General features: G+C 54.6%; 2 protein-coding genes across 3 annotated transcripts; one reads left to right on the top strand and one right to left on the bottom strand.

Moving 5' to 3' along the window:
• Window positions 1-1,160: 1,160 nt before the first annotated feature.
• Window positions 1,161-5,393, bottom strand: PTGDR2 (prostaglandin D2 receptor 2). Of its 2 annotated transcripts, none has more exons than XM_082628552.1 (2): window positions 5,144-5,393; window positions 1,161-2,452 (listed from the first exon to the last, which is right to left on the bottom strand). In XM_082628552.1, exon 2 carries the CDS (start codon window positions 2,442-2,444, stop codon window positions 1,227-1,229), a length of 1,218 nt encoding a protein of 405 aa, XP_082484678.1. In that variant the 5' UTR covers window positions 2,445-2,452; window positions 5,144-5,393; the 3' UTR covers window positions 1,161-1,226. The 2 variants fall into 2 exon arrangements, with proteins under 2 accessions (XP_082484678.1, XP_082484679.1); XM_082628553.1 differs by lacking the exon at window positions 5,144-5,393 and adding an exon at window positions 3,020-3,104.
• Window positions 5,394-5,658: 265 nt separating this feature from the next.
• Window positions 5,659-23,760, top strand: ZP1 (zona pellucida glycoprotein 1; the record flags this gene model as incomplete). Its single annotated transcript, XM_082629330.1, is given in 23 exon segments — window positions 5,659-5,707; window positions 16,186-16,233; window positions 16,236-16,306; window positions 16,514-16,563; window positions 16,565-16,654; window positions 16,968-17,056; window positions 17,059-17,112; window positions 17,604-17,791; window positions 17,864-17,977; window positions 18,955-19,007; window positions 19,611-19,679; window positions 19,681-19,749; window positions 19,840-20,016; window positions 20,075-20,100; window positions 20,103-20,122; window positions 20,125-20,188; window positions 22,200-22,241; window positions 22,333-22,377; window positions 22,380-22,451; window positions 22,715-22,785; window positions 22,789-22,819; window positions 22,822-22,852; window positions 23,652-23,760. Coding segments are annotated over 23 exon segments (1,632 nt in total).
• Window positions 23,761-24,215: the final 455 nt, after the last annotated feature.

Genomic DNA, 24,215 nt, shown 5'->3' with positions numbered 1-24,215 from the left:
ACAGGGAACACTGGACCAAGATCCCAGGAGAGTTTCTCCCCTGGCTCTTCCACTGACAGTTCCATCCACCAAACATGTACCGCACCAACTCTGCACCAGGCCCTGGGCTGCTGAGCTAAACAGACATGGTAGAGTGGAGATGCTATGGTAAGTTACCCCTCACACCTACAAATTGGGGGTCAGAGCTGCAGCCCCGTGCATTCGGGAGGGAGGTGGGTGCTGCACAGATCTAAGGATTACCAGCATTGCTCAGAGGGCATCCCAGGGAACTGTAAGCTGGCACATGTGTCAGATGAGCTAGGAAGTATCACCGGCTGTGGTCACGGAGGTTGCGGGGCTCATCCAAACACTAAAGACCTTCAGTAAGGATGTCCATGGCACTTTGATTAGCCCAGGTTTCCCCAATTTTTGACCATAGCACCCCTTGATTTTTCCACTTCGGGCAATGCTGGGTCGGACAGGTAGAGATGGGGGCTCCCATGCAGCTGCTATCTGAAGGACCTTGGGTATGTGGGGGGTGCCCTTTCACGTACTAAATAGTAATTGAACAGGTAATGCCTCATGGTTGGTATGCAGTCCCTGCACCTTGGGCAGGTTACCTAACCTCCCTGCACCTCAATTTGCACATGGTAAAAAGTGGGGCTAATAGAACCTGCCCCTGGAGATTGTGGGATAAAGCGTGTAGTTCAGTAAAGCGCAACTAAAGGACCAAAGCGAGGTTAGACTGGAACAGTGCTTCCCAAACTTTTCCTCTCTCGCTTTCTACTCCAAAACTACATCACTGGTTTAATGTAAAAATCCCCCCCACCCATCATCTGCTAAAAACAGCTCCATGGAGACGCGTCCTGTGTACCTTGGGGCATCCACTACCCTAGTTTGAGATGTCTTAGGGCTTTAACCTCACATTACTCCGAGCGTGGTCCCATCGCCTCCTGGGAGCTTGTTAGAAATGCAGATTGTCAGCACACCCGCCCGGCGGCTCGTTCAAGCCGACAGGATCCCTGGGTGACTCCCGCATAAGAAAGTTTGAGAAGCACGGCTTTAGCTCACTTCGTTTCTGAAAAGGATACACTGAGTCACGTGGGACGCTTTAACGTGCAGATTCCTTAGCCTCCGACTAAACGTCCGGGCCCTGGGGAAGCTGCTGCGCGCGGTCGCTCCCTGCCCTTGCCTCCCGGGGGCTGGGGGAGAATGGTCCGAGCCTGGCGACCCCCGGCCCGTGGCTCCTACGCCGAGGTGGTGCGCAGCGCCCGGTTCAGGGGGCCCCGCTCGTCCTCGGATCGGGCCCGGTCCCTCTGCGGAGGCGCCGCGCGGCCACCCCGCAGCCAGCCGAGCAGGCCTGCGGGCCCGAGCGGGGACAGGCGGCGGCCGCCCAGCGAGAAGGAGGAGGCAGAGGTGTTGGTGGAGGAGGCGCGGCGGCGGCGGCGGCTGCTGCCCCCGCCTCCCAGCTCGCTGTCGTCCACCAGCACGCTCTCCAGCACGCTCCGCAGCGAGCGCCTCAGCTTGCGCAGCACGTCGGGGCAGGTGAACACGTAGAGCAGCGGGTTGACCACGCTGTTGATGAAGGCCAGGCTGCTGACGAACGGCAGCCCGCGCCACACGAGCGGCCGCAGCGCCGGGTCCGCGTGCGCGCGCCCCTCCAGCACGCTGAACACGTGGTAGGGCCCCCAGCAGAGCGCGAAGGCCGCCACCACTGCCGCCACCAGGCGCACGAAGCGGCCGGGCCGCCGGCGGCCGCGGTGGCGCAGATGCACGCTCACGGCCACGTGGCTCGCGGCGATGATGGCCAGCGGCACCGCGAAGGCCAGCAGGAACTTGCTGACGGCCAGGCCCATCTGGCGCGAGTTGCACGTGGCATCGCGGTCGGGCCCGGGGTTCAGGAGCAGCACGTTGTAGTAGCACATGATACGCCCGTCCACCCGCGGGATGGTGTCCCGGAAGATGAAGTAGGGCACGGTGTTGAGCACGGCCAGGGCCCAGAGCGCCAGGCATACCCTGTGGGCCACGGCCACCGTGCGGTGGTTCTGCGCCCACACGGGCCACAGCACCTGCACGCAGCGGTCCAGACTGATGGCGCTGAGCAGGAAGCCGCTGGCGAACATGTTGAGGAAGAAGATGGAGGAGTGCAGCTTGCAGAAGGTGGTGCCCAGCTCCCAGGAGTGGCCCACGGCCAGGAAGTAGGTGAAGAAAGGCAGGGAGGCAGTGGCCAGCAGGTCAGACAGCGCCAGGTGCAGCACCCAGGTGGTGACCACGGTCTGGCGCATGCAGCAGCCCACCACGAAGAGGATGAGTCCGTTCTCCACCAGGCCCAGCAGCGAGGCCAACCCATGCAGCAGCACAGACGCGTGGTCAATGTAGCGGATGCTGGAGTTGCTGTGGCTTTGGAGGCGGCTCATCTGCTCCAGGAGGGGACACAGGGGTTTCATCGTGACGTTGGCCGACATCGCGGGCTCTGCGGCGGAGAGGAAGAGGCACTGTGGTGGGCAGTGCCAGGCAACGGGCGACCCTGGCCAGGAGATGGGACTCTGACCCGTGACAGTTATAGGTGAGGCCCCTGGGGATCAATGAAGTTGAGCAAGGGCAGTAAGGTGGGGGGATGACATCCCAGCCCCACCACCTGCTCACTGTGCAACCTTGGGCAACACACTTAACCTTTCCGAGCCTGTTTGCTCCTCCGTAACACGGATGGCAGTCATAACAGGATCTAGGTCATAGGGTTATTGGTGGTTGAATTAAATGAGTTAATCATATATATAAGCATTTCAAGCAAGAGTACGCATGCAGTAAGCACTGCATCAATGGCGTTGTGATTATCATTAAGCAGATGGCCTAAGATCACTTGGAGAAATAGGAACCAAGGTCAGGCCACGAAGGGCTCCTTTTCCCCATCCCCAGAGCACTGGGGTGTGAGCGAGGCCCCCCTGAAGGGTTCAGCTGGGCTGGAGGATGGGAATGGAAGGCGGAGTCCGTGCATTTAAGGGATGACCCACCCACGCACCCACCCACAGCACCCCCGGACCTTGCCTCTCTGCAGATCGTCCTGTGGCCCTTTGCTCCCAGAGTGGTGGCTGGTTGGGTGTGTTGACTGCAAACAGTGGAGCCAGCCCCTCCTTTGGTAGTTTAAGAGGAAGTAAGATAAGAGCAGGGAGAGAGCTGTGCAGAAGGAACTACCAGATTTGGGCTCCGGAGGCCCAGTAGGGCCAGAAGACCTCTCCCCTGTTCAGGGGCAGCCACAGGAGCTCAGCCAGCCCCAGGAAACCCAGCCCTGTTCATACTCATTCAACAGCTATTTATTGAGTGACTACTCAGCTAAGCACTGGAGAAGCCAGCCCCTGGCCAGATGTGCAGACCCACAGCCTTATCAAGAACCTGAGGCCAGAACTTGCCTGGTGGCACAGTGGTTAAGAATTCTGCCTGCCAATGCAGGGGACACGGGTTCGAGCCCTGGTCTGGGAAGATCCCACACACCGCGGAGCAACTAAACCCGTGCGCCACAACTACTGAGCCTGCGCTCTGGAGCCTGTGCTCCGCAACAAGAGAAGCCACCGCAGTGTGAAGTCTGTGCACCACAACGATGAGTAGCCCCAGCTCGCCGCAACTAGAGAAAGCCCGCGCGCAACAACGAAGACCCAACGCGGCCCAAAATAAATAAATAAATTTATTTTTTTTAAAAAAAAGAACCTGAGACCATCTGATGTGGAGCCAGTGGAGATCAGTGAAGGCAGAGGAGGTCAGGGTGGGAGGCTGCATGCAGGAGGTGGAGACCGACAGATAGCACGGGTTGGGAACTCAGATTGTCCTGGGCCCCCCGTGACATGCCAGGGACTGTGGTAGATCCTTTACATAGGTACTGTCTTGCTCACAGCTCTAGAAGAAAAGTGCTGATACTTCTCTCCATCCCGTTTTGCAGATGAGGAAACTGAAACTCAAGTGTTTAAATCACTTACCCAAAGCTTCTGGAACAACCCAGGCATGTGGAGGAACGACAGTTTAGCAATCAGCCTGTTCTCTGTGCTTTACCTCTGCTCTAAGCACAAGATGACAGAGAAAGAAGAGAAGGAAAGTGGGGGGCGGGGGGCGGGGGAGGAGGTGTTCTTCAGTATTCATCTTTCCACGGGAGGCACTGTTGGCCAGGATGAGAAAATCCACACCCTTCTCCAGGGACCACGGTCCTTCGTAGGGTGAGGGTGCCGGATATCAAACTAGAATTTCCTTGGCAGGTGAGCCGCTGGGAGCTGGGGACATGCAGGTTGGGGGAGGGGAGCTGTTGTCCCTGTGCTCCCTGAAAATGCTCCCATTTCCCAAGCTCTAGAGTCTGCAGAGCGATTACATTTCACAATGACCCTGTGAGACCGCATTTTTTAGAAGAGGAAACAAAGGTTCAGAGAAGCACAGCAACTGGCCCAGCGTCCCTCAGCTGCAGTGGAAGGGAGAGAACTCCACTCCCAGCAAACACACAAGAGCCATCCCCTCTCTGTGCTGAAACATTCCCTTTAGCCCCATTGAAGTCCCATGGGGATGCTCAGACAGCACATCCTGCTGTGCCCTGGGGACCGAGTATGCTGCCTGCATACCCAGCTGGGAGGTAAGCCACTTCTCCTTGCCAGCCCCCACTTGGCCGTCTGTGACCAGAGCGACAGTGTCACCTGCCAGGCTGAGTGAGGTGTCCTCATTCACAAAGCACCCAGTATGGGCTTCCTGGCTGACAGAGTCTGGCCCCCAGCCTCCCAGGGTTCTCAGGGAGCCCATCAGTGAAGGTCCTGTTTTGACAGAGGGCTGGGGGCAGAGAACACCAGCTTTTGGTATCAGAGACCTGGCTTTGAATCCCAGCTCCACGGCTTCCTGGCTGGGTGCACTTGGGTCAGTTACCTTAAGACTGCTCGTGTAACCCTCCCCCCAGATCGCTCCTGAGTCTGGAAAGAGAAGCCTTAATGGTTGACCACTGTGCCTGGCATCTGGTTATTCCCTGGGAAAATGTAGTCCTTTCCTCCTCGGAGCGACAAGTCCCCTCCAGTCTTTGGTAAACTCAACCCTCTGCCATCCTAGCTGGTAACAGCCCCCTCCCCTGATAAAACTGTGCCTTCTCTCCCGGGTCCAGAGAGGGCACTGAGGCTGCCCAGCCCCGGGGCCACCGTCTCCTTACCTGGGCACAGAGAGAGCAGAGGATTCCAGCCGCAGAGGCAGGCGGCTTCTGGAGGCAGCTAGACACGAGGCAGCGGGCAGGCAGAGGCAGGGGAGGGAGGCTGAGGGAGGAAATAGATGTCAGCCCCAGGGTGTGTGTGCGTGTATTTAGGGGTGGGGTGGGGGGAGGCGGGGACAGCTAGAGAGTGAGTTGTCACACTGGTGTTCAAGTAACATCCATCTCCATTGATGGGGACTGGACGTAACTGCCGGCAGCCCAGCTCATCCTATCTCCCTTTACAGAGGAGATTTTGCAAAAGCCCGAGGTCAAGTACAAGTGCACATGGGGACATAGGTGTAAGCCAGAAAGTGTGAGCCCGAGTGTGCATGGGGGGTGCTTTTGAGAGCGACAGGTGTGTAGGAGAAGTGAGGAGGAGGGCGTCCTGTCCGTCTGTCCACTGTCCTGGACTGCCTTCCCCTGACCCCATCACCCTCAGGAAAGAAACCGGTGCGGCTCCTCCCATGTGCCCGGGCAGCATGGGGGTGCCCGTCTGTGAGGGGCCCCAGGGTCTCTATGGCCAGGAAGGTAGGGCGGGGCCATGGTAAGAACACAGGCCTGGCTGTCCATGCTGCCCGCAGGCCCAGCTGGGAGGTAAGCCACTTCCCCTTGCCGGCTCCCACTTGGCGATCTGTGACCAGAGCGACAGTGTCACCTCCCAGGCTGAGTGAGATGTCCTCATTCACAAAGCACCCAGCACATGGTAGGTGCTCATAAAAATCAGGTTTCTTCCCTCCTGGGGAAAAATGGGTATAGGCTGCAGGGCAAAGGCAATACAGCTTTTATTTTAAATGGGCTGGGAATTCCCTGGCTGTCCAGTGGTTAGAACTCCACGATCTCACTGCCAAGGGCCCAGGTTTGATCCCTGGTCAGAGAACTAAAAATCCCACAAGCCATGTGGTGCAGCCAATAATAATAATAATAATAATAATAACAATAATAATAATAATAAAATGGGCTGGGCTCAGAGCCCATGGATGAGATGATTGAACTGTATACATCTGCACTGACCTGTTCCCTAAGTCTTCACTCTCGTTCGCTGACCAAGCTTCCCAGGACCTTTCCTCCAACCTTAGCATCCCAGCAACCAGGAAATACTCAAAACATGTTAAGAACTCAGTACCCCCAAATCAGGGACAGGGGACCCCCATAGGATTGACTCTACAAAACTCTTCCATTTTGGTACAGACTTAATACAGGGCCTGGCACTGGATAAATTTGCTGACAGACTGCAATCCTGAGTGAAGAGTGTGATGGGGGAACTATTGCTCACTGTCATCCAAGACGGAGGATCAGTAAGAGCCTTGTTTAAACAAATCAGTAGCACTAGGGTAATGTCCCCTTTCCTCTTAGGGACAGAGGGTCTCCGTCTTCTAAAGACAAGTGCCTACAGCCCTCCCTAGGTGGGTGTTTCCATTCCACTCGGGGGAAAGTACCTTCATCCCCATCCACCCCCCTCCACACCCAACCTGCTGAGCCATAGACATCCTCTAAGGCTGTGCAGGCAGCGGAGTGTGGCAGGTGACCTTGGGCAAGTAACTTCACAGCAATAAAATATGAATTTTTTAAAGGTGCTCCTTCTGCACTGTCCCTGCCCCAAAGTGGTGCACAGACTGCTCTTTGGGCCTAGAAAGAATCCCCGCTTGGGAATTCCCTGGCAGTCCAGTGGTTAAGACTCCATGTTCCCAATGCGGGGGGCATGGGTTTGATCCCTGGTCCGGGAACAAAGATCCCACATGCCACGTGGTGCGGCCAGAAAAAAAAAAAAAAAAGAATCCCTCCTTTCCTCCTATAACGTACCTTAGCTCTAGGGCATCAGGCTTGGGGTGGGGCCCAGCCCTCCTCCTGGCTCTCAGCCCTCCCTCAGCCCCTCCAGCAGGTACCCTTGAGCGGTGAACACTCTGCACAAGCCCTGATGGCGGCCCTGCTCACCTGAAACGCTCACGCCTCTGCCCCCTTCCCCCAGCCCTCGTTTCCAATCCTGTAATCACTGTGGTGACTGTCTCCCAACCCCAGGACACTTTATGAAAAGTTACTAAAACAAACGCAGAAAGTACTCCAGATGAGGAGGCAGGGATGTTTGTTCCTGTAGGGCCCTTGGCTGCACTCCCACGGTGTAAACCTGCCTCCCACACAAGTCCCTCAGGCTCCACATGGAGGTGGCCTGGGCGGGAAGGAGTTGGAGTTGGGGGAGGGGCGGGCACGGGGAGGAGGTGCCTCTTCCCTGGATGTCAGGCCTCTCGAGCACTGGGCTTCCGCACCAGACACTTGAGAGAAAAAGTCTCGTGAGCCGTGGGGACTCTGAGCCGGGGCTCCCTGGCTGAAAGCAGAGGACAGGCGCCTCCGGGAGAAGATGCCATCAGAGAACCCTGCGGAGCCCTTCGCAGTGTCGGGCCGGTGCTGTAGGCAGGAGGACACCCAGGCTGCCAGATGGGCCCGTGTGGCGCTCAGAGTCCGGAGGAGAGTGACGTGATCAGGGCCTTGGCAAATAGACCAGCCAGTCCCACTTTGAATGTGCCTCAGAACCTACTGGAGGGCTTGTGACGTCCAGACTGCTGGGTCCCCCACCCCTAGTGCGTGCGATCCAGCGGGTCTGGGGGTGCAGCCTGGGCATGTGCATTCCTAGCAAGTTCCCCAGAGCATGCTGATGCTGCTGGTTTGGCTGGGATGGAGAACTCGGGTTCCTTGTGTCTGGTGCACTCGGAGCAGGGAGCGGCAGCTGGGTCCTGGTGGCACTGGGAGGGGGGGAGGGCGGGCTGTCCAGTGACCCCCCCAGGACCTGGAGAAAGATGCAGCCACCCCCAGAGCACAGGCCATAGTCCCTGAAGCACAGCCTTCTCCATGGCTTGCAACTTGATGTCAGAGCCTGAAAGAGCCAAAGTCAGGTCTGTCTCCCCATCAACCACACGTACTGCCCTGGAGTAGACGAACCAGAGCCTCACAGAGCTCTGCGGGGGTTCTGCTGCCTGTGGGAACTGTCCAGGCTCTCAAAGCAGCCTTCAAGTCCTCTCGGGATCCAGCACACAGCCCACCGGTCCCTGTCCCCTTCCCCTCTGCTCACCTCCATGCCTTTGCGTTCGCTGCTGCTGCTGCCTGGAATGCCTCTTCCCCTCCCCCACTCATCTTGCAAGACCCCTTTCTTCTTTTTTTTTTTTTTTAACATCTTTATTGGAGTAGGATTGCTTTACGATGGTGTGTTAGTTTCTGCTTTATAACAAAGTGAATCAGCTATACATATAGATATGTCCCCATATCTCCTCCCTCTTGCGTCTCCCTCCCACCCTCCCTATCCCACCCCTCTAGCTGGTCACAAAGCACCAAGCTGATCTCCCTGTGCTACGCGGCTGCTTCCCACTAGCTTTCTGTTTTACATTTGGTAGTGTATATAAGTCCATGCCACTCTCTCACTTCGTCCCAGCTTACCCTTCCCCCTCCCCGTGTCCTCAAGTGCATTCTCTACAGCAAGACCCCTTTCTGTGATCATCAGTGTCTCTGGGCTCCCAAGAGAATGATCGTGGCATCAAGTGTGTTTAAAGAACAGTCAAGAGAATGGGCCAGCTACCCCCCAGCCATGGGGCCAAGCCCAGAAGGGCTTTCTGCCTCCGGCCCTGCCTTAGGAAGCAGGTTTTCAGGCTCCTTTCTGGCCTCTTTAAAGAGTCAATAAAACAGGAAGTGAGATGTGAGATGCACAGCAGGAAGCAGGTGAGGCATGCCCTGGAACCCTCCAGCCTCCCATACTTGGGAGGCCCTGGAGTGGGCCCCACACAGCAGAGGGGCAGGACCCCACAGGACACCTTGTGGGAGGCCCGGGTGGAGCACCCGAACGCCACCAGCACCCACAGGTGGAGGCTTAGCTCCTCACGTGGCCAACAAGCCCCTCAGTGATCTGGCCCGGCCTGTGCCTCCACCTTCATCTCTGCTTTTCCCTAATCACATCCTACCACCCGTCAGCACTTATCCCTGCATCCCCACGCCCTGTACATACCAGACCGTCTCTGTCCCCTTCTGCTGCTGGGTCCCTGCTCTAGAAAACCATTTCCTCCCTTGGCCTCTCTGTGAACTCCTATTCATCCTTCAAAACGCTGATCAGAGGTTACCTCCTCTGCGAAGACTTTGCTGAGCCTTTCAGACCCTACCTCCCACATCCCTGCCTCACCTCATATCCTGCACCTCTGCCCTCCAGGGTACCTTTCACACAACTGCCACCCCGCCCTCATCACGAGCAACTAGAGGACAGAGACAGCTCCTATTTTATCTCCTCATCACCAAAGCCAAGCAGAAGGCCTGACGTGTGGGAGGGGCTCTCAGTGAAGCTTTGCTGCACAGAATGAATCTCTAGCATTGGAGATCAGGCCCGAAAAGAACCCCCAGTTCCTCACGGCGACCAGTCTGGATCCACTGGTAATCATGGCCTGATGCAATTCTCCCAGACTCTGTTTTCACCTGTGGTGGGTACAACCCTGGGGACTAGTACCTTTCTGTTATTATTAACTAATAACTTTTCTCAGACCCACATGTATGCCAGTTAATCCTCACCAAAAAGTCTAGACATATATCTTTTTTATAGGCATTGTATATATATGCTGCACCCAGATAATCCAGGATGATCTCATTTTGAGGTCCTTAACTCAATTACATCTGCAAAGCCCCTTTTTCCAAACAAGCTTTACGTTCACAGTTTCTGGGGGTTAGGATGTGTCCATATGTTTTGAGGGGCCGCTACTCCACCTATTTCAAATAGTAACAGCTACATTTACCAGGTGCTTCCTACGTGCCAGGCACCAGGCTCAGCCCTTCATGTGTATTAAGCTAGTTTGATTCTCACAAAAGCACCCTGTGAGCCTGAGGTAGGGACTGTTATCCTGCTCACTCCCAGAGAAGAAAACAGAGAGGTTGAGTGGCCCAGCCAAGGCCACACAGCCAGTGGGCAGAAGAGCTGGAACTCAGAAGCAGGTGCTCCAGGGACTTCCCTGGCAGTCCAGTGGTTAGGACTCCATGCTTCCACTGCAGGGGGCATGGGTTTAATACCTGGTCAGGGAACTAAGATCCCGCATGCCACGTGGTGCAGCCTAAACAAATAAATAAATAAGTAAAAAATAAATAAACCAGGAAAAAAAAAAAAAAAAGGAAGAAGAAGGTGCTCCAGCACCAGAACGCAGCGCTTCCCAGATGACTGGACTCTCTGAGGTTCATTGTCATCAGCTCTGCGGGATAAGTAGGGCTGACTTTCTGCTGCTAAACATGCTCCACAAGCTTCGGGAAGCATCTCTGCAGCCGACAGGATCCACAGCTGTTACCGAGTCCAAGTTCGTACTGTTCGCCACAGGACAGGCCAGTAAACTGAGAGACCAACTGTTGGGGCAAGGCCTAGCGACTTTATTCAGAAAGCCAGGAGACCAAGAAGAGGGTGGACTTGTGTCCCAAAGGATCATCTTGCCTGAGTTAGAACTCAGGCTTCTTTTATACTAAAAGGTTGGGGGGTGGGGGGCGGCGGGTAAAGTCAAACACTTCCTGGTTCCAGCCAGACTCCAGAGGGGATGTGTTAATTTCTTCTTTCCTACAGCCATTCACAGGTAGGCTTGGTCAGGATGTTTCCTGTGAGCTAAACAAAGGGATTTTAGCTTAACACTCATTACCTGGGTGGCAGGGTTCCCAGAGATGGGCCATTAGGTATAATTTAAGCTTATAGGCAAAATCCCTTTAGTGATTAACTTGTAGCAAAAGCAATAGAATATAAAGGTTAAAGTAAAAGAAACAGATCCAATATGGAGTCAGATTTGTTCTTCCCTATGACACAGGGACCATGGCTAGGGCTTCCCTTGGGTCTGTCTGCAAGCCCCTAGGGTGAGGTGACCTACTTCCTGCCGGTTCCCATACATGCTTTGGTCCCTATGATTTTGTGTGGGGTTTTTTCCCCATGACACCAGCTGGGTGGCCTACAATTCAATCCTGACACTATCTCCATGGAGACATAACATCAGATCCCACAGGTTAAGGACTCAGTCCTATAAGACTGTCCCCTCCCCCTACTCAGACACCAATCACAAGTCCAGGTGTCACCTCTTCTGATCTGAACTGGCTATCAATCTGAGGTTCCAACGACCCCCTCCTTGGGTTTGATGAATTTGTTAGAACAGCTCACAGATCTCAGAGAAACGTTTTTCAGGAACAGCTGAATGGAAGAGGTGCACACAGGGTAAGGTGTATGGGAGGGGCGCAGAGCCTCTGTGCTCTCTGGGTGCTACTCTCCCCATATCTCCACATGTTCACCAATGTGGAAGCTCTGAACCCCGTCCTTTGAGGGTTTTATGGCGGCTTCGCTACATAGACATGATTGATTGAATCACTGGCTGTTGGTGATTGACCTCAATCTCCAGCCCCTCCCAAGAGGTGGGGAAGGGGGGATGTGTTCTAATCCTCTAATCATGTGGTTGGTTCCCTTGGCAGCAAGCTCCATCCCTAGGTACCTTCCTAAAGGAACCTCAACAACATAACAAAAGACACCTTTGTTTTGCTCTCCTCCCAGGAAATTCCAAGGGGGTTTAGGAGCTCTGCCAGGATGGGGACAAAGACCAAATATATATTTCTTATCATAGATCACAGTATCCCAGTCCCCGTCAGCCTTGTCTTTCCAGCCTAGAAAGGCCCCTTCCTCCACTGGCACCCTCCCTCCATCCCTGGCTTTTATTAGCAGAACAGATGGGGTGAGGACTTCCCTGGTGGTCCAGTGGTTAAGACTCCGTACTTCCACTGCAGGGGGCACGGGTTTGATCCGTGATCCCTGGTCAAGGAATTTCCACTGCCTTGTGGTGCGACCAAAAATAAAAGAAACAAAAAACAAAAAACAGATGGGGTGGAGAGCTGACACGGAATTCTCAGCACCTCAGTGACTTTGACCCTATTTTTTTTTTAATATTTATTTCGTTGCACTAGGTCTTAGTTGCAGCAGGCGGGCTCCTTAGTTGTGGCATGTAAACTCTTAGTTGCAGCATGCATGTGTGATCTATTTCCCTGACCAGGGAACAAACCTGGGCCCCCTGCATTGGGAGCGTGGAGTCTTAACCACTGTGCCACAAGGGCAGTCCCTTGACCTTATTTTTAATCCCACTTTACAGATTCAGAAGCTCAAGTCCAATTTTCAAAAATAAAAAGGACTAAGTTTAAAAAGGTGAGAAAGAGATAAACAAACTGAGGTTTAGAAAAAGGCCAAGAGGGAAGCCAAGGTTCCAAGTCAAGTCACCCTGCTCTGACCCTCTCTCCTCAACCATAAAAAATAATGGTGGTTTTCATCACTATCACGTTCAAATGATTACCACATGCAGATTGTTCTCAGTGCTTTACATGGGTTATTTATTTAATCCTCAGAGCAACCCTACAAGTTATAATAGTAACCTCATCTGTATAATAGTAACCCCACTATACAGATGAGGAAATGGAGTCACCAAGCCAGTAGATGACTTTTCCAAGGTCTCTTGTGGGTGAGAATTGGAGCTTAAGGCTTGAGGCAGGAGATAAATGGGCCCCAGGCTGAGCAGCCGGAGTCTGTCGTCTGCGGACAGATACTCCAAGATGAGGAGCAAAAGAAGAGCTGAGCCATGCCCAGAAAAGAGATAAAAGACCAAATATTCCTCATTCTTGAAGGCAAGGAGTCCTTCCCAACTATACATGTGCAGAAAGGTTCCTCAGAGGTCAAAAGGGAGGGGGTATCATCTCATAGTAAGTGATGTCAACCTACCCATAGCCTTCTTCGCTAGAATCCATCTTGGCTAAGAGATGTGTGTGCACACATAAGAGGACTCTGAGATAAACCAAATACGGCCTCAGAACCAGGCAAAGCGAGATGATTGGCCAAAGGAAACCAGGAAGGAATGCTCCATATAAGTGATTCAAACTATCACAGGGGCATGACTCTCTCTCTCTCTCAGCCCGCCCGTGTGTCTATCCACACGTAACCCTTTTCCTCCTAATAAACACTTTACTTGTTTCACTACTTTCCATCTCTGTATGGAAATTCGTCTCTACACAGCTGATGGGCCAGGGCTTTGTAACTGGCCACTTGTCCCTTGTGGTCTAGTGACTAGGATTCAGTGCTCTCACTGCCGTGACCTGACTTCAATCCCTGGCTGGGAACTGAAACCCTGCTTCAAGCCGCTGCAGGCTGAGGCCACCCAGCATCAGGCAGATGAGCTCTGGTGCCCATGAGTCTTTGCAAGAATGTAGAGTCATGACCGAGGGCTCAGGGCTCTCTCTCTCCAGGACAGCTCAGCACCACTTTTCTCAAAGGCATCTTTCTGCCCTTGGCCATGAGGAAGCTCCCCTGCTCTTTCTCTGCCTTTCCAGGGACTTGGGAGAGATGCCTTCCTCATGAGTAAGGTCAGTGATCCGTTAGAAAACACCTCTCTGAGTATTATCTAATTCCATGCCTATTTTACAGATGGGGAAGGTCCCTTGGCTCCTGAGAGGTGAATGCAGGATAGACTCCAGGGCTCTCAACTCCTCTGTCTGGTGCTCTCCCTGGCACCTAAAACCCCCCATCAGGGAAAGCTCTCTGTTACAATAGAAAGCAAAGCAATGTATTGACAGAAAGAATGATGCATTGGAGAGCCAGCACACCAGTGGGTGAATGTTTGCTGAGAGGCGGGATAATTAAGTAGTCTCAAAATATCTCCCCATAATATACTTTCTATTTACAAAGAGAAACACAGTAGCTGTAGAGTGGAGAAACCTGGCCAACCCCATCTCACCCAGTGATCAAAGATCTATCAGCAGTAATAGGACAAGCCAGTACGACGAGCCTCCGGTTTGAATGCAATTAGGAGGACACAATATCACCTCTGGGGTGTTGCTGCCTGTTATGGGTTGAACTGTGCCTCCATTCATATATTGAAGCCCTAATCCCCAGTACCTCAGAATGTGACTGTATTTGGAGATGGGGTCTTTAAGAAGTGACGAAGTTAAAATGGGGCTATTAGGGTGGGTCCTAATCCAATCAGACTGGTGTCCTTAGAAGGAGAAGAATTTTGGACCCATAAAGAGACACCAGGGGTGTATGTGCACGTGTGTGGGCTTAGCAAGAAGGCAGTCACCTGCAAGTCAAGGGGAGAAGCCTCAGAAGAAGCCAGACTTCCTGATACCGTGATCTTGGACTTCCAGCTTCCAGAACTGTGAGAAAATACATTTCTATTGTTTCAGCCACCAAGTCTATGGTGTTTTGTTATGGTGGCCCTAGCAACCCATACACCACCAAAAATGCATAAACTGCGTCTAAGCAGGGGGAAACACGAGACAAACCCAAATGAGGGCCATGCTGCAAAATAACTGGCCTGTACTCCTCAAAAATATTCACGCTATGAAAGACACAGACAGAGGGATTGTCCCAGATTGGAGGAGGCCCAAGGAACATGACCCTGACCTTGGACTGGACCTGGTCTGGGAAAAAAACTTTCTCCTTTGCTGTAAAAGCATGAGGACAATAGGCAAATTGAATAAGGTTCATAGATTAGACAGTTGTGTCATACCAATGTCGATTTCCTGATTTTGATCTTTTGACTGTGGTTGCTTGTTTTTTAAGAAATGCACACAGCACTGTTCAGAGTCAGTCACGTCTGCAACCAGCTCTCTCACACTATATGGAAGAAATTGCATGTGTGTGTATGTGTGTGTGCGTGTGCACACGTGTGTGCATGTACATACAATCAGAGAGAAGGTGAGCGCTGAAACCAATGTAAAACGAAGTAAAGAGTTAACTTTTGAGGAATCTGGGTGAAGGATATACGGAACTTCTTTTCAGTAAGTCCGGAAGTATTTCAAAATAAACAGTTGAAAACCTCCCATCGTCCCGCAGGAAGAAGTTCACCTCACCAGCCCCTGCCCCCCTCCAGCCACATCTCCTCCCCTTCCCAGCCCCGCTTAAGTCCAATGTTTCCCCCCCTCTCTATCCCCTGCCCTCCCCCCCCAAATTCCCTCCGCTTCGGCACAATACCCCCCCCACGGCGCCCCCTGTGTCTACTGGCGCCTCTGCTTCTGCTCAGGCAGCCGTCCCCCCAGAGACTGCCCTGCCTCTGGGGTCGCAGGCTCTACCTGCCCTGCTCCCAGGCCCCTTAACCCACGGAGCTTCCCCCACCTCGGCGCTAACCACAGTAAAAGTTGATCACTACCAAGTGTTCAGTCATTATCACAAATGACTTATCACTCCCGGTATTGGTCTCTTGCAGTCTCCCGTCACCCTGCGAGGTAAGCAATATCAACCCCAATCCACAAGTGGGAAACCAAAGCTCAGAAAAATGATGTGTCCCAGGTCACAGCCAGAAAGTGACCAGGGGGCTGGACTGGAACCAGACTCTAACTGCCAAGCCACATGCTCTCCCCGCTGCTATGAATTATAATGACCTGTGGGGACTAACACTCGCTGAGCTGGACTCGTCCGGACCCTGAGCTAAGGCTTCCAGGAGATGAGGACGGGGACAGCCCCTCCCTCGGAGGACGACCACTAATGAGCTAATACAAGCAAGGCCTTGGGACCCTGCCGGGCGCGTGGGCAGCGCCCCTGTCTGTGAACCAGGCTTGTTGTTGTTAATAGACTTTACTTCTTAGAACTGTCCCAGATTTACAGAAAACCTGAGAAGCGGCACAGAGAGTTCCCATATACCCCACACAGCTGCCCCTGTAATTAACATCTCACATTCCGATGGGACATTTATTACAATTAATGAACCAATGTTGACACATTGTTATAACTAAAGTCCATTTCCTTAGCTTTTATCTAAGGTCTTTTTCTGTTTTAGGACCCCAGCCAGGAGGCCACGTTATTTAATTGTCTGCTCCCGTTGTTTGTTATGGTAACAGCCAAGGTGGTATTAATGGCCTTAATTCCCCAGGAGACCTCTAGGAGGTACTTCTCCTCCTGAGTGGGGAGCCTTCTCAGCAGAGTCCAACGGCCTCTGGCTTCACCCTTCAGCATCCGTGACTCCTTCCCTCCATCCCTGTCTCCCCTCCCCCCATTCCAGATGAATTTGGGAACCCGTCTGGGGTGAACAGCTGCTCCATCCGCTATCACGGGTGACCGCCGAGCCCCAGGGGCCCGCGGTCTTTTCTGCCAATTACAAAGACTGCCATGTGCTGGAGAAGGTAGGGATCTCACTGCTCTGGGGGAGACCCCACGGCTGGGAAGCAGCTTGCCCTAACACAGTGTGAGGCTAGAGAGGCTCCTCAGGGACCAGGGACACATCGGAACCCAAGACCACTCAGTGGGCTGGTGGGTGAGGAAGACTAAGTCCTGGGCACCGATCCCTCCTCTGCCTGGATGCTGCTGCCCTGTCGCCCTCTCTCCTGTAGGATGGGCGCTCCCACCTGAGGGTGTTCACGGAAGCTGTGCTGCCCAGTGGTCACTCTGATCTGTCCCAAACCTGATCACACCTGGACTCCAGACTCCCACCTGGCACCACCCACCACATTCTCACTTCCTGCCCCTCATCTGCATCCCCTCCGCCCTACCCCAGAGGACAGCTCAGCCCATTTAACCCCTGCCTCACTGTCCCTCGACCCACCCACCCCACCCTAGCTCGACCCCAGCGGGGCACCTTGGAACACGGTGGGGAGCCACTGACAAGCCAGCTTACGGAGGGAGGTACGGAGGAGTCCTCCATGCGCGCACTCTGTAGGGAGCCTTCCTGAGGATCGGTGGCCTGACAGCCCTTTTCTGGGCTCTATGAGGCCACTGCCCTCCATTTCCCTGGAGGTCTGCAGCCCCCGTGGCTCCTTCTCATGTCCTCACCACTCTTGTCCCCAGCCCTAGGTACCCTCTGACTCAGGAACAGTGCCAGGTGACCTCCAGGCACATCCCCCGCAGAGTGAGAAGAAGTTCAAAGGAAGCCCGTCAGCTGGCTGCTGTCATGCCAACACCAGAGAGGGTCCCTGTTACTATGGCAACACAGGTGCCACTTTCCAAACCAAGCAAGGCCCTGGTCCCCTGAATGCTGAAGGAATAGGAGGGCTTCCTCCCCCACCTCACCCACCAGTGATGAAACTGCTCCCCGCCCCGTTCCCAGGAGAGCCTGGCCCCCAGAATGGACCGCAGAGGAGATCTTTAGATGTGGTGACCACCTGCCCCAGCCTGAGAACAGTTAATCTATCTTTACATGTACCCCTACCCGTAGATCTAGAACATTCCAGCGTGGATGATATTAAATGGTGACCCTACTTTTAGAGTGTAGTTCACCTGTCTGTTGCCTGCGTGAGAAAGTCTGGTCTGTGAAGGCTTTGCTGGAGTTACCACTGCAAGAAAGGGCAGTGAGAGAAGCCAGGTCTCCCCTCCGAGGCCAGCCCTCAAATGCTGACGGTCGCCCAGGCCCTCCCCGCACCGTGTCTATGATGGACCCTGAACCCCAAGGCCCTGACCCTCCTCTTTGATCTGCCTTCATCCCAGCAACTGTCCAGTGCTTCAGAAACAGTCACTTCGTCCTGGTGGTGTCCCAAGAAACAGCCTTGGTGTGCAGGACACTGATCAATGTCCACCTGGTCTGCACCGCCCCCCAGCTGCTCCCCAACCAGGAGGCAGGGTCCTCCGTGGTCTCCACGGCTAGCCCTCTCACCTGCTGTGACACCACAGTCCAGGTAGAGTGGGCGCCACTCTGGTGCCCATGACCACCCCCTGGGAGGGCCTCCCCCAGTTGTCTCTTCCTACAGGTGGACAGCATCCAGCAGAACCAGCTGGTGTCCAACATCGGCATCTGGATGGGGCCACAGGGTTCCATCATGTGGGATGGCACCTTCCTCAAACAGGCTGGGCCGCAGGCTTGGGTGTGAAGGGGGCACAGGTGAGCTTAGCACAGGCTTTGGAGCCATCTGGGTTCATGTCCAAGCTCTGCTATCACCCACTGTGTGAACTCGGATGAGCTACTTACCTCTTCCCAGCACCACCCGCCCCCCAGGCCGGGGCAACGCCCCTCAACCAGAGCTGATGTGAGCATTAGACGGGGCCTGCCCATGCCTGGCAGGCAGAAGCCACAGCAGGGCCTGAGAGGGCTGGAGTCCTCGAGAGCCCTCACCTTTATCCCTCCAGGAACTAAGCTGAGAAACGAAGCATGAAGAAGCTGAAAAGTCCCCTTCCAGGCCCCAGGAAGAAGCCAAGGCTGTGCCTGGCCGTTGCCACCTCCTGATCTCAGAGGTTGCAAAGCCGCAGATGAGGCAGAAGAGAGCTGGGGCTGAAGCTCTGAGGGTACAGGGTGGGGTGGGGGAGGAGCTGAGGGAGAACCCCTCACTGAAAGGGGCCACTGGCACCTGCTGACTCAGGTGGCAAAACGAGCCAGAAACCCAGGGTGCCAGGGGGTAACCCCTGAGGACATCTGAGCTTGTCACACCTGTCTCTGAACCCCAGGGGCCAGGCACCAACCTCAGCCTGAACTAATATGGTAACCACGGGGTGTAGGAATTCAGTGCTTGTCACTGAGTGGGTTCCCAGATGTCTTTTTTTCCCACCCTCTTGCCATGAGGGCTGGGGCAGGCTGCTGGCGTCAGGGTTCAAATGTATTTTCCTTCAAAATGCTATGTATTCCCAGGGGGACCGGGGCAGAAATCTGTCATGCTTTGGACATCAGGATTTAAAAGCTACGGGAGCTAGCCAGAATTCATCACAGAAGGGAAATGTAAAGGGAAACAGCTGTGGGCCATCAGGACTGAGCTGGAGGGCCCCGCAGAGGAAAGGCCTTCCGGTCGGGGTGGAATCACTGGTGTGTACTGACACCTCCTTTGTGCCAGGCCCTGGTCTCCATTGGTAGGACGTCCTCCCCAAGGGCACCGGCCCAGGCCCGAACCCAGGGCTCTGCCACAAGTAGGAGTGAAGGTCGAGCGCTCCGGAGCTGGGGTAGGGTGGGTCAGCTCTTCTTGCAGGACATCTCCGGGTGCCGGCATGCTCCTCCCCCCACCGGGTGTGTGCAGTGCCACGCAGGCCAGCCAGGCACACGGGACCCAGTGGCAGACCAGCCACAACTGCAAGGACAATGATGACCCCGGCGGGCTATCTCGTGACCTCGCTTGATCCTTAAGCACAGCCTCTGGAGAGAGGGGGTCAGCGCCATTGTACAAATGGAGAAACTGAGGCTTAGGTTAAACGGCCAGTAAATGCTGATAAGATTCAAACCTGGGTCTGTGAGATGACAGAGCTTTCAGAACAGGGTGGGCATCTGTCAGCCCCATGGGGGCTCCATTCCCTCCATCTAGAAGATGGCCTGGCACAGCAGGCTCGAACTGTCCCGAGAAGACAAGATGTGGTGGGCAGAGGATGGGGCAACGATGCACATCACCCAGGTGATTGCAGGTGGCATCCATCCGCCCCGCTGGACCAAGTCTCGTATGTCGCATCCACATAGTACAGTAATCTGGATGCGCTGATTCTGTGTCTTCTCTCCTCCATTCTCTCCAACTTGGACTTCAGGCTTCACATCCACTGTGTCTTCAATGCCAGTGACTTCCTGCCCCTCCAGGCGTCCCTCTTTCCTCCCCCATCCAGCCACTGTGACCCAGTTCAGCCCCCTGCGGCTCCAGCTGCAGATCGACAAGGGAAAAGGGTACGGGTCCCTGTGCTTTCTCTACCCACCCCCACTTCCCAGACCTACAGCCAACTGAAGTTCGTGAGCCCCTCTCCCTGCAGACAAGGCTTTCAGCTCCTACCACAGGGAGGGGGACCACCCTATTGTGGGGCTGCTTCAAGAGTCTGACCCCATGGAGGTCTGGCTCCTGCAGAGGACAGACCCCATTCTGGTCCTGGTGCTGCACCAGCACTGGGCCGCTCCCGGTGCCCACCCCTTCCAGTACCCTCAGTGGCCCATCCAGTCAGGTGAGTGGCGGTGGTGCTGGAGCTGCCCCTCCCCTCCCCTCCTTGACTTCTCTCCTACCCAGGTGTCCTTTCGGTGACAGCTCAGGACCTGAATGATGGCCTTGGAAGGGTAGCTCTGCCCTTCCACCCTCACTACCAGTGCTTCACCGTTGCCACCTTCACCCTCCTGGACACTGGCTCCTAGAGGGCCCGCGGGGGACCACTCAGAAGCACGTGTTCCTCCTGCCTGCTCCCCATCTGCTAAGCGGGGATGAGCTGGTCACTGAATCCCTCCAGCCACCTGCGAGCTAATGCGGACAAAGGTCCCCAGACGGGACTTGGTCTTCCTGAGTGCTGTGGAGGGCAGTGAGCCCCGACCTGCAAACCACTCCAGAAGGAGGAAGGAAAATGCCAGATCGTGAAGGCAATCAACCCTAACCTGAGCCGGGCATGGTGTTCCAGAGTGGCCTCACTTCTGACTCTAGAAATGATGTGTTCAGCATACTTCTGCTTTGAATTTTATTTTAATGAAGTAGTTTATTTTTGGCCGTGTTGGCTCTTCATTTCTGCTTGTGGGCTTCTCATTGGGTGGCTTCTCTTGTTGCGGAGCTCAAGCTCTAGGCACATGACTTCAGTAGTTGTGGCATGCAGGCTCAGCAGTTGTGGCTCGCGGGCTCTAGAGCGCAGGCTCAGTAGTTGTGGCGCACGGGCTTAGTTGCTCTGCGGCATGTGGGATCTTCCCGGACCAGGGCTCCAACCCATGTCCCCTGCACTGGCAGGCGGATTCTTAACCACTGCACTACCAGGGAAGTCCCTCTGCTTTGAATTTTTATAACTCAACTTCTGCAGAAGGTAAATATGGATACATTTAGTGTATATTTAGGTTTTTCTACATAATCTATAAATGGCACCATAGGCCATATACTATTAACTTTTGTTCTACTGAACAATATAAATCTTTCACCTTAATAAAAACAGATCTATTTTTTAAAAAAATATTTCCCAGTCTTTTTTTTTGGCTGTGTTGGGTCTTCGTTTCTGTGCGAGGGCTTTCTCTAGTTGTGGCAAGCGGGGGCCACTCTTCATCATGGTGCGCAGGCCTCTCACTATCACGGCTTCTCTTGTTGCGGAGCACAGGCTCCAGACGCGCAGGCTCAGTAGTTGTGGCTCACGGGCCTAGCTGCTCTGCGGCATGTGGGATCCTCCCAGACCAGGGCTCAATCCCCTGCATTGGCAGGCAGATTCTCAACCACTGCGCCACCAGGGAAGCCCTCTATATATTTTAAATAGATGCATGACACTCCATCAGACGTAGACAGATGTCACTGGTTAGCACCTGGGAGGGTAGCTGAATAACCATCTCAGCTGCGTGCCTCTTCCTGAGCCAAGAGACCCTCGCCTGGTGGACGAAGGGGTACCTGTTGGTTACACTGCTGGGTGCCGGTTCAGGTCAGTTCCTCCTGCTTCTACTCCTTTTTTTTTTTTTTAATTAATTAATTTATTTATTTTGGCTGCGCCAGGTCTTAGTTCCGGCATGCAGGATCTTCACTGCGGCATGCATGCAGGATCTAGTTCCCCGACCAGGGATCAAACCCAGCCCCCCTGCATTGGGAGCGTGGAGTCTTACCCACTGGACCACCAGGGAAGTCCCTGCTTCTACACCTTTTGGGAGCTGCCCGTGGCTTTGTGTTTCTGGAAGCCATGGTAACCGCCCCCCCAACCCTGCCCCCAGTCACTGGTCATTGAGGGCCAGGAAGAGAGGGCACTAGACATCTGCTCTCCTGCTGCCCAGTTAACACCACGTCCTCGGAATCCCCTCTCCCCATTTGTCGGTGGCAAAGGGAGCAAGTCGGCCCTCCCCGGGGGACTCTGAAGGCCGGGGCCAGGGCTCTACGCGCGGCACAGCGGTTCCCTCCCGCAGGGTCCGCTACTGCAGATGTGAGCCATCCAGAATGAGGGAGGCACAGATTCCAAATTGGGAAGCAGCACCTATGGCTCTGTACCTCGTGGGACTGGGGCTGGTCGGCATGCCCAGATCTCTTCCCTCCTGCCTGGCCGGCAGCAGTGTGGACCTGGGCTGGGTTCCACACCCCGTGTCCCTGCCTCAGTGCTTCTCGCCCACGGCTCCAAGCCAGCCCCGTACCTTGACCTTATTCTCATCCCACCAGGTTTACTTCCTCTGCGGCACCTCTGCCTGCTGCCCCTCAGGCCTGAAGACTTACTCGACTACATGTAGCTCTGGGGCTGCAGGTGAGTCCAGGGTGGAGGACAAAATATGGGGGTTCTTTGTTCTTTCATGTCTGCAGGCCTGTTCCTGGCTTCTGAGCCACGTGAGGAGCAGGACGGCAGTGCGCCTCAGGTCACCACAATGACATTGCCAGGCCCAGAGCATGGCGAGCTCTCCCGGGCCACTGGGCTTTGAGGATTCCTACAGGTGGGAGTCTACGCTGGGGCCTGCAGGTATGAGGCTGTGGGCAGGCCCCTCAGGCCTTAGCCCTCCAGGGTGTGCTGACAAAATGGGGAAGCTCTGGCTATAGTGAGGGCAGGAGATGGTGTAACTGAATTCATTGGGGAACTAAGCTAAGCTAGCCATGGTCCACCTCATCTGCAAAAGGGCAGCTTCAGCTCTGCCCAGTGTGATTACCAAGGGCTGGGGTTTGGGGAGAGAGTTGGAGGGGCCCTTGCCCAGCCCTGCCATCCTTCAGATCCTTTTTGTCTGGCAGGCTCCACCATGAGCTGCAACCCAAGGCCTCTCCTCTGGGTAATTCTTTTGCTGTTGGCTGTTGCCCTGGTCTGAGGGGTTGGCGTCTTTGTGGACCTGAGCCAGGCCAAGCCCAGAAGCTCCTGGAAGGCAACAGAAGGTGAACAGGCTGAATAGACCCTTGTTTCAAGCCTAGTGAAAGCAGGTGTGGAAAAGCTACTTGTGGTGACTAGACAGAATCATTCTCATCTTAGACACTTGCTCTTCAGAGTCAGCTCTGTCCTTCCAGAATTGCAGCCTCTATTATTGGGTAGAGTCCAATGCCTCCCAGGACTGAATTTAGGAGACTTTGCCTCTCTGCAAGGAAAGGCAGCATTCCAGGCAGAGAAAGCAGGACAAGAGAAGGTAGGGAGAGGTCAGCTCATGGCAGAGTCAAAGAACAGCAGTAGGGCTTCCCTGGTGGTGCAGTGGTTGAGAGTCCGCCTGCAGATGCAGGGGACACGGGTTCGTGCCCCGGTCCGGGAAGATTCCACATGCCACGGAGTGGCTGGGCCCGTGAGCCATGGCCGCTGAGTCTGCACGTCTGGAGCCTGTGCTCTGCAACGGGAGAGGCCACGACAGTGAGAGGCCCGTGTACTGCAAAAAAAAAAAAAAAAAAAAAAAAAAAGAACAGCAATAGCTGGGAATCAGGAACCTGGCAGGGCTAATGGCCTGTGAAGGCTTGTCACCTTCTCACAGACACACGAGTTCTGACTGGGCATCCTCGAAGCATGCCGCCTGGTTGCCATCATGGATGAGGGAATCCAGAGCTCCCGGGGCCAAACAAACTAAACTTGACTTGAACAAGCTCCTCCCAGACCCCCCCTGAGCCTCCCAGCCTCCCATAGAGGATGCTGGCTACTCCTCCCCTCGCCAGCCCCCCTTCCCACTCCCTTGGCCCCTGGGACTGGTCCACACAGGGATGGTTGGCACAGGCTGAATGGCAGTCTGTTGGCCCTGATGCTGCCTGATGCCACAGTGGGCACGGCTGCCAGACAGGTCAGTACCAGTGCTGGCCTGTGCTGCTGACCGTCTGCTCGAGTATGACATGGGCCTTCACCTCTGACTTGTCGGTCTGGAAAGGTCTTTGCTGCCATGTAGAGCTTCTAGGTAGGAAAGGTAACCCAACCTAGGTGGAGTGGGTTGGGTTCAGCCTCTGGCCGCTGGAGAATCTGGTGCGGAAGTCAAACTTGGTTTCAGACACCTCTCTGGCCTTTGGTAGGGCGTGAGTTAGAGAGGTGGCATAAAGGGAACCACAGTGCTTGAGTCAGGCCCGTGGCCTTGACACCATGCAGGCACTCTCCAGCCCTGGCCAGCTCCATCTTTTCTGTTTTCAGGATACTGGTCAAATACAAGCCAGGCTGTTTGAGTTATAACCCTGGCTCTGCCTCTTACTAGCTGTGTGATATTGAGTTCCTGAACTCTTCTGGGCCTCGGTGTCCTCATCTGTAAAATGGGAATAATACCTATCCCCATAGGGGTGT

Source organism: Mesoplodon mirus (genome assembly GCF_964341445.2).
Source record: "Mesoplodon mirus genome assembly, chromosome: 7".
Taxonomy (NCBI): domain Eukaryota; kingdom Metazoa; phylum Chordata; class Mammalia; order Artiodactyla; family Ziphiidae; genus Mesoplodon; species Mesoplodon mirus.
Note: the sequence above shows the minus strand (reverse complement) of the source record. Positions and strands in the feature narration are given on the sequence as shown.

Excerpts from the sequence above, each read along its gene's own strand:
- PTGDR2 (XM_082628552.1), bottom strand. The coding sequence starts at position 2,444 with ATGTCGGCCAACGTCACGATGAAACCCCTGTGTCCCCTCCTGGAGCAG.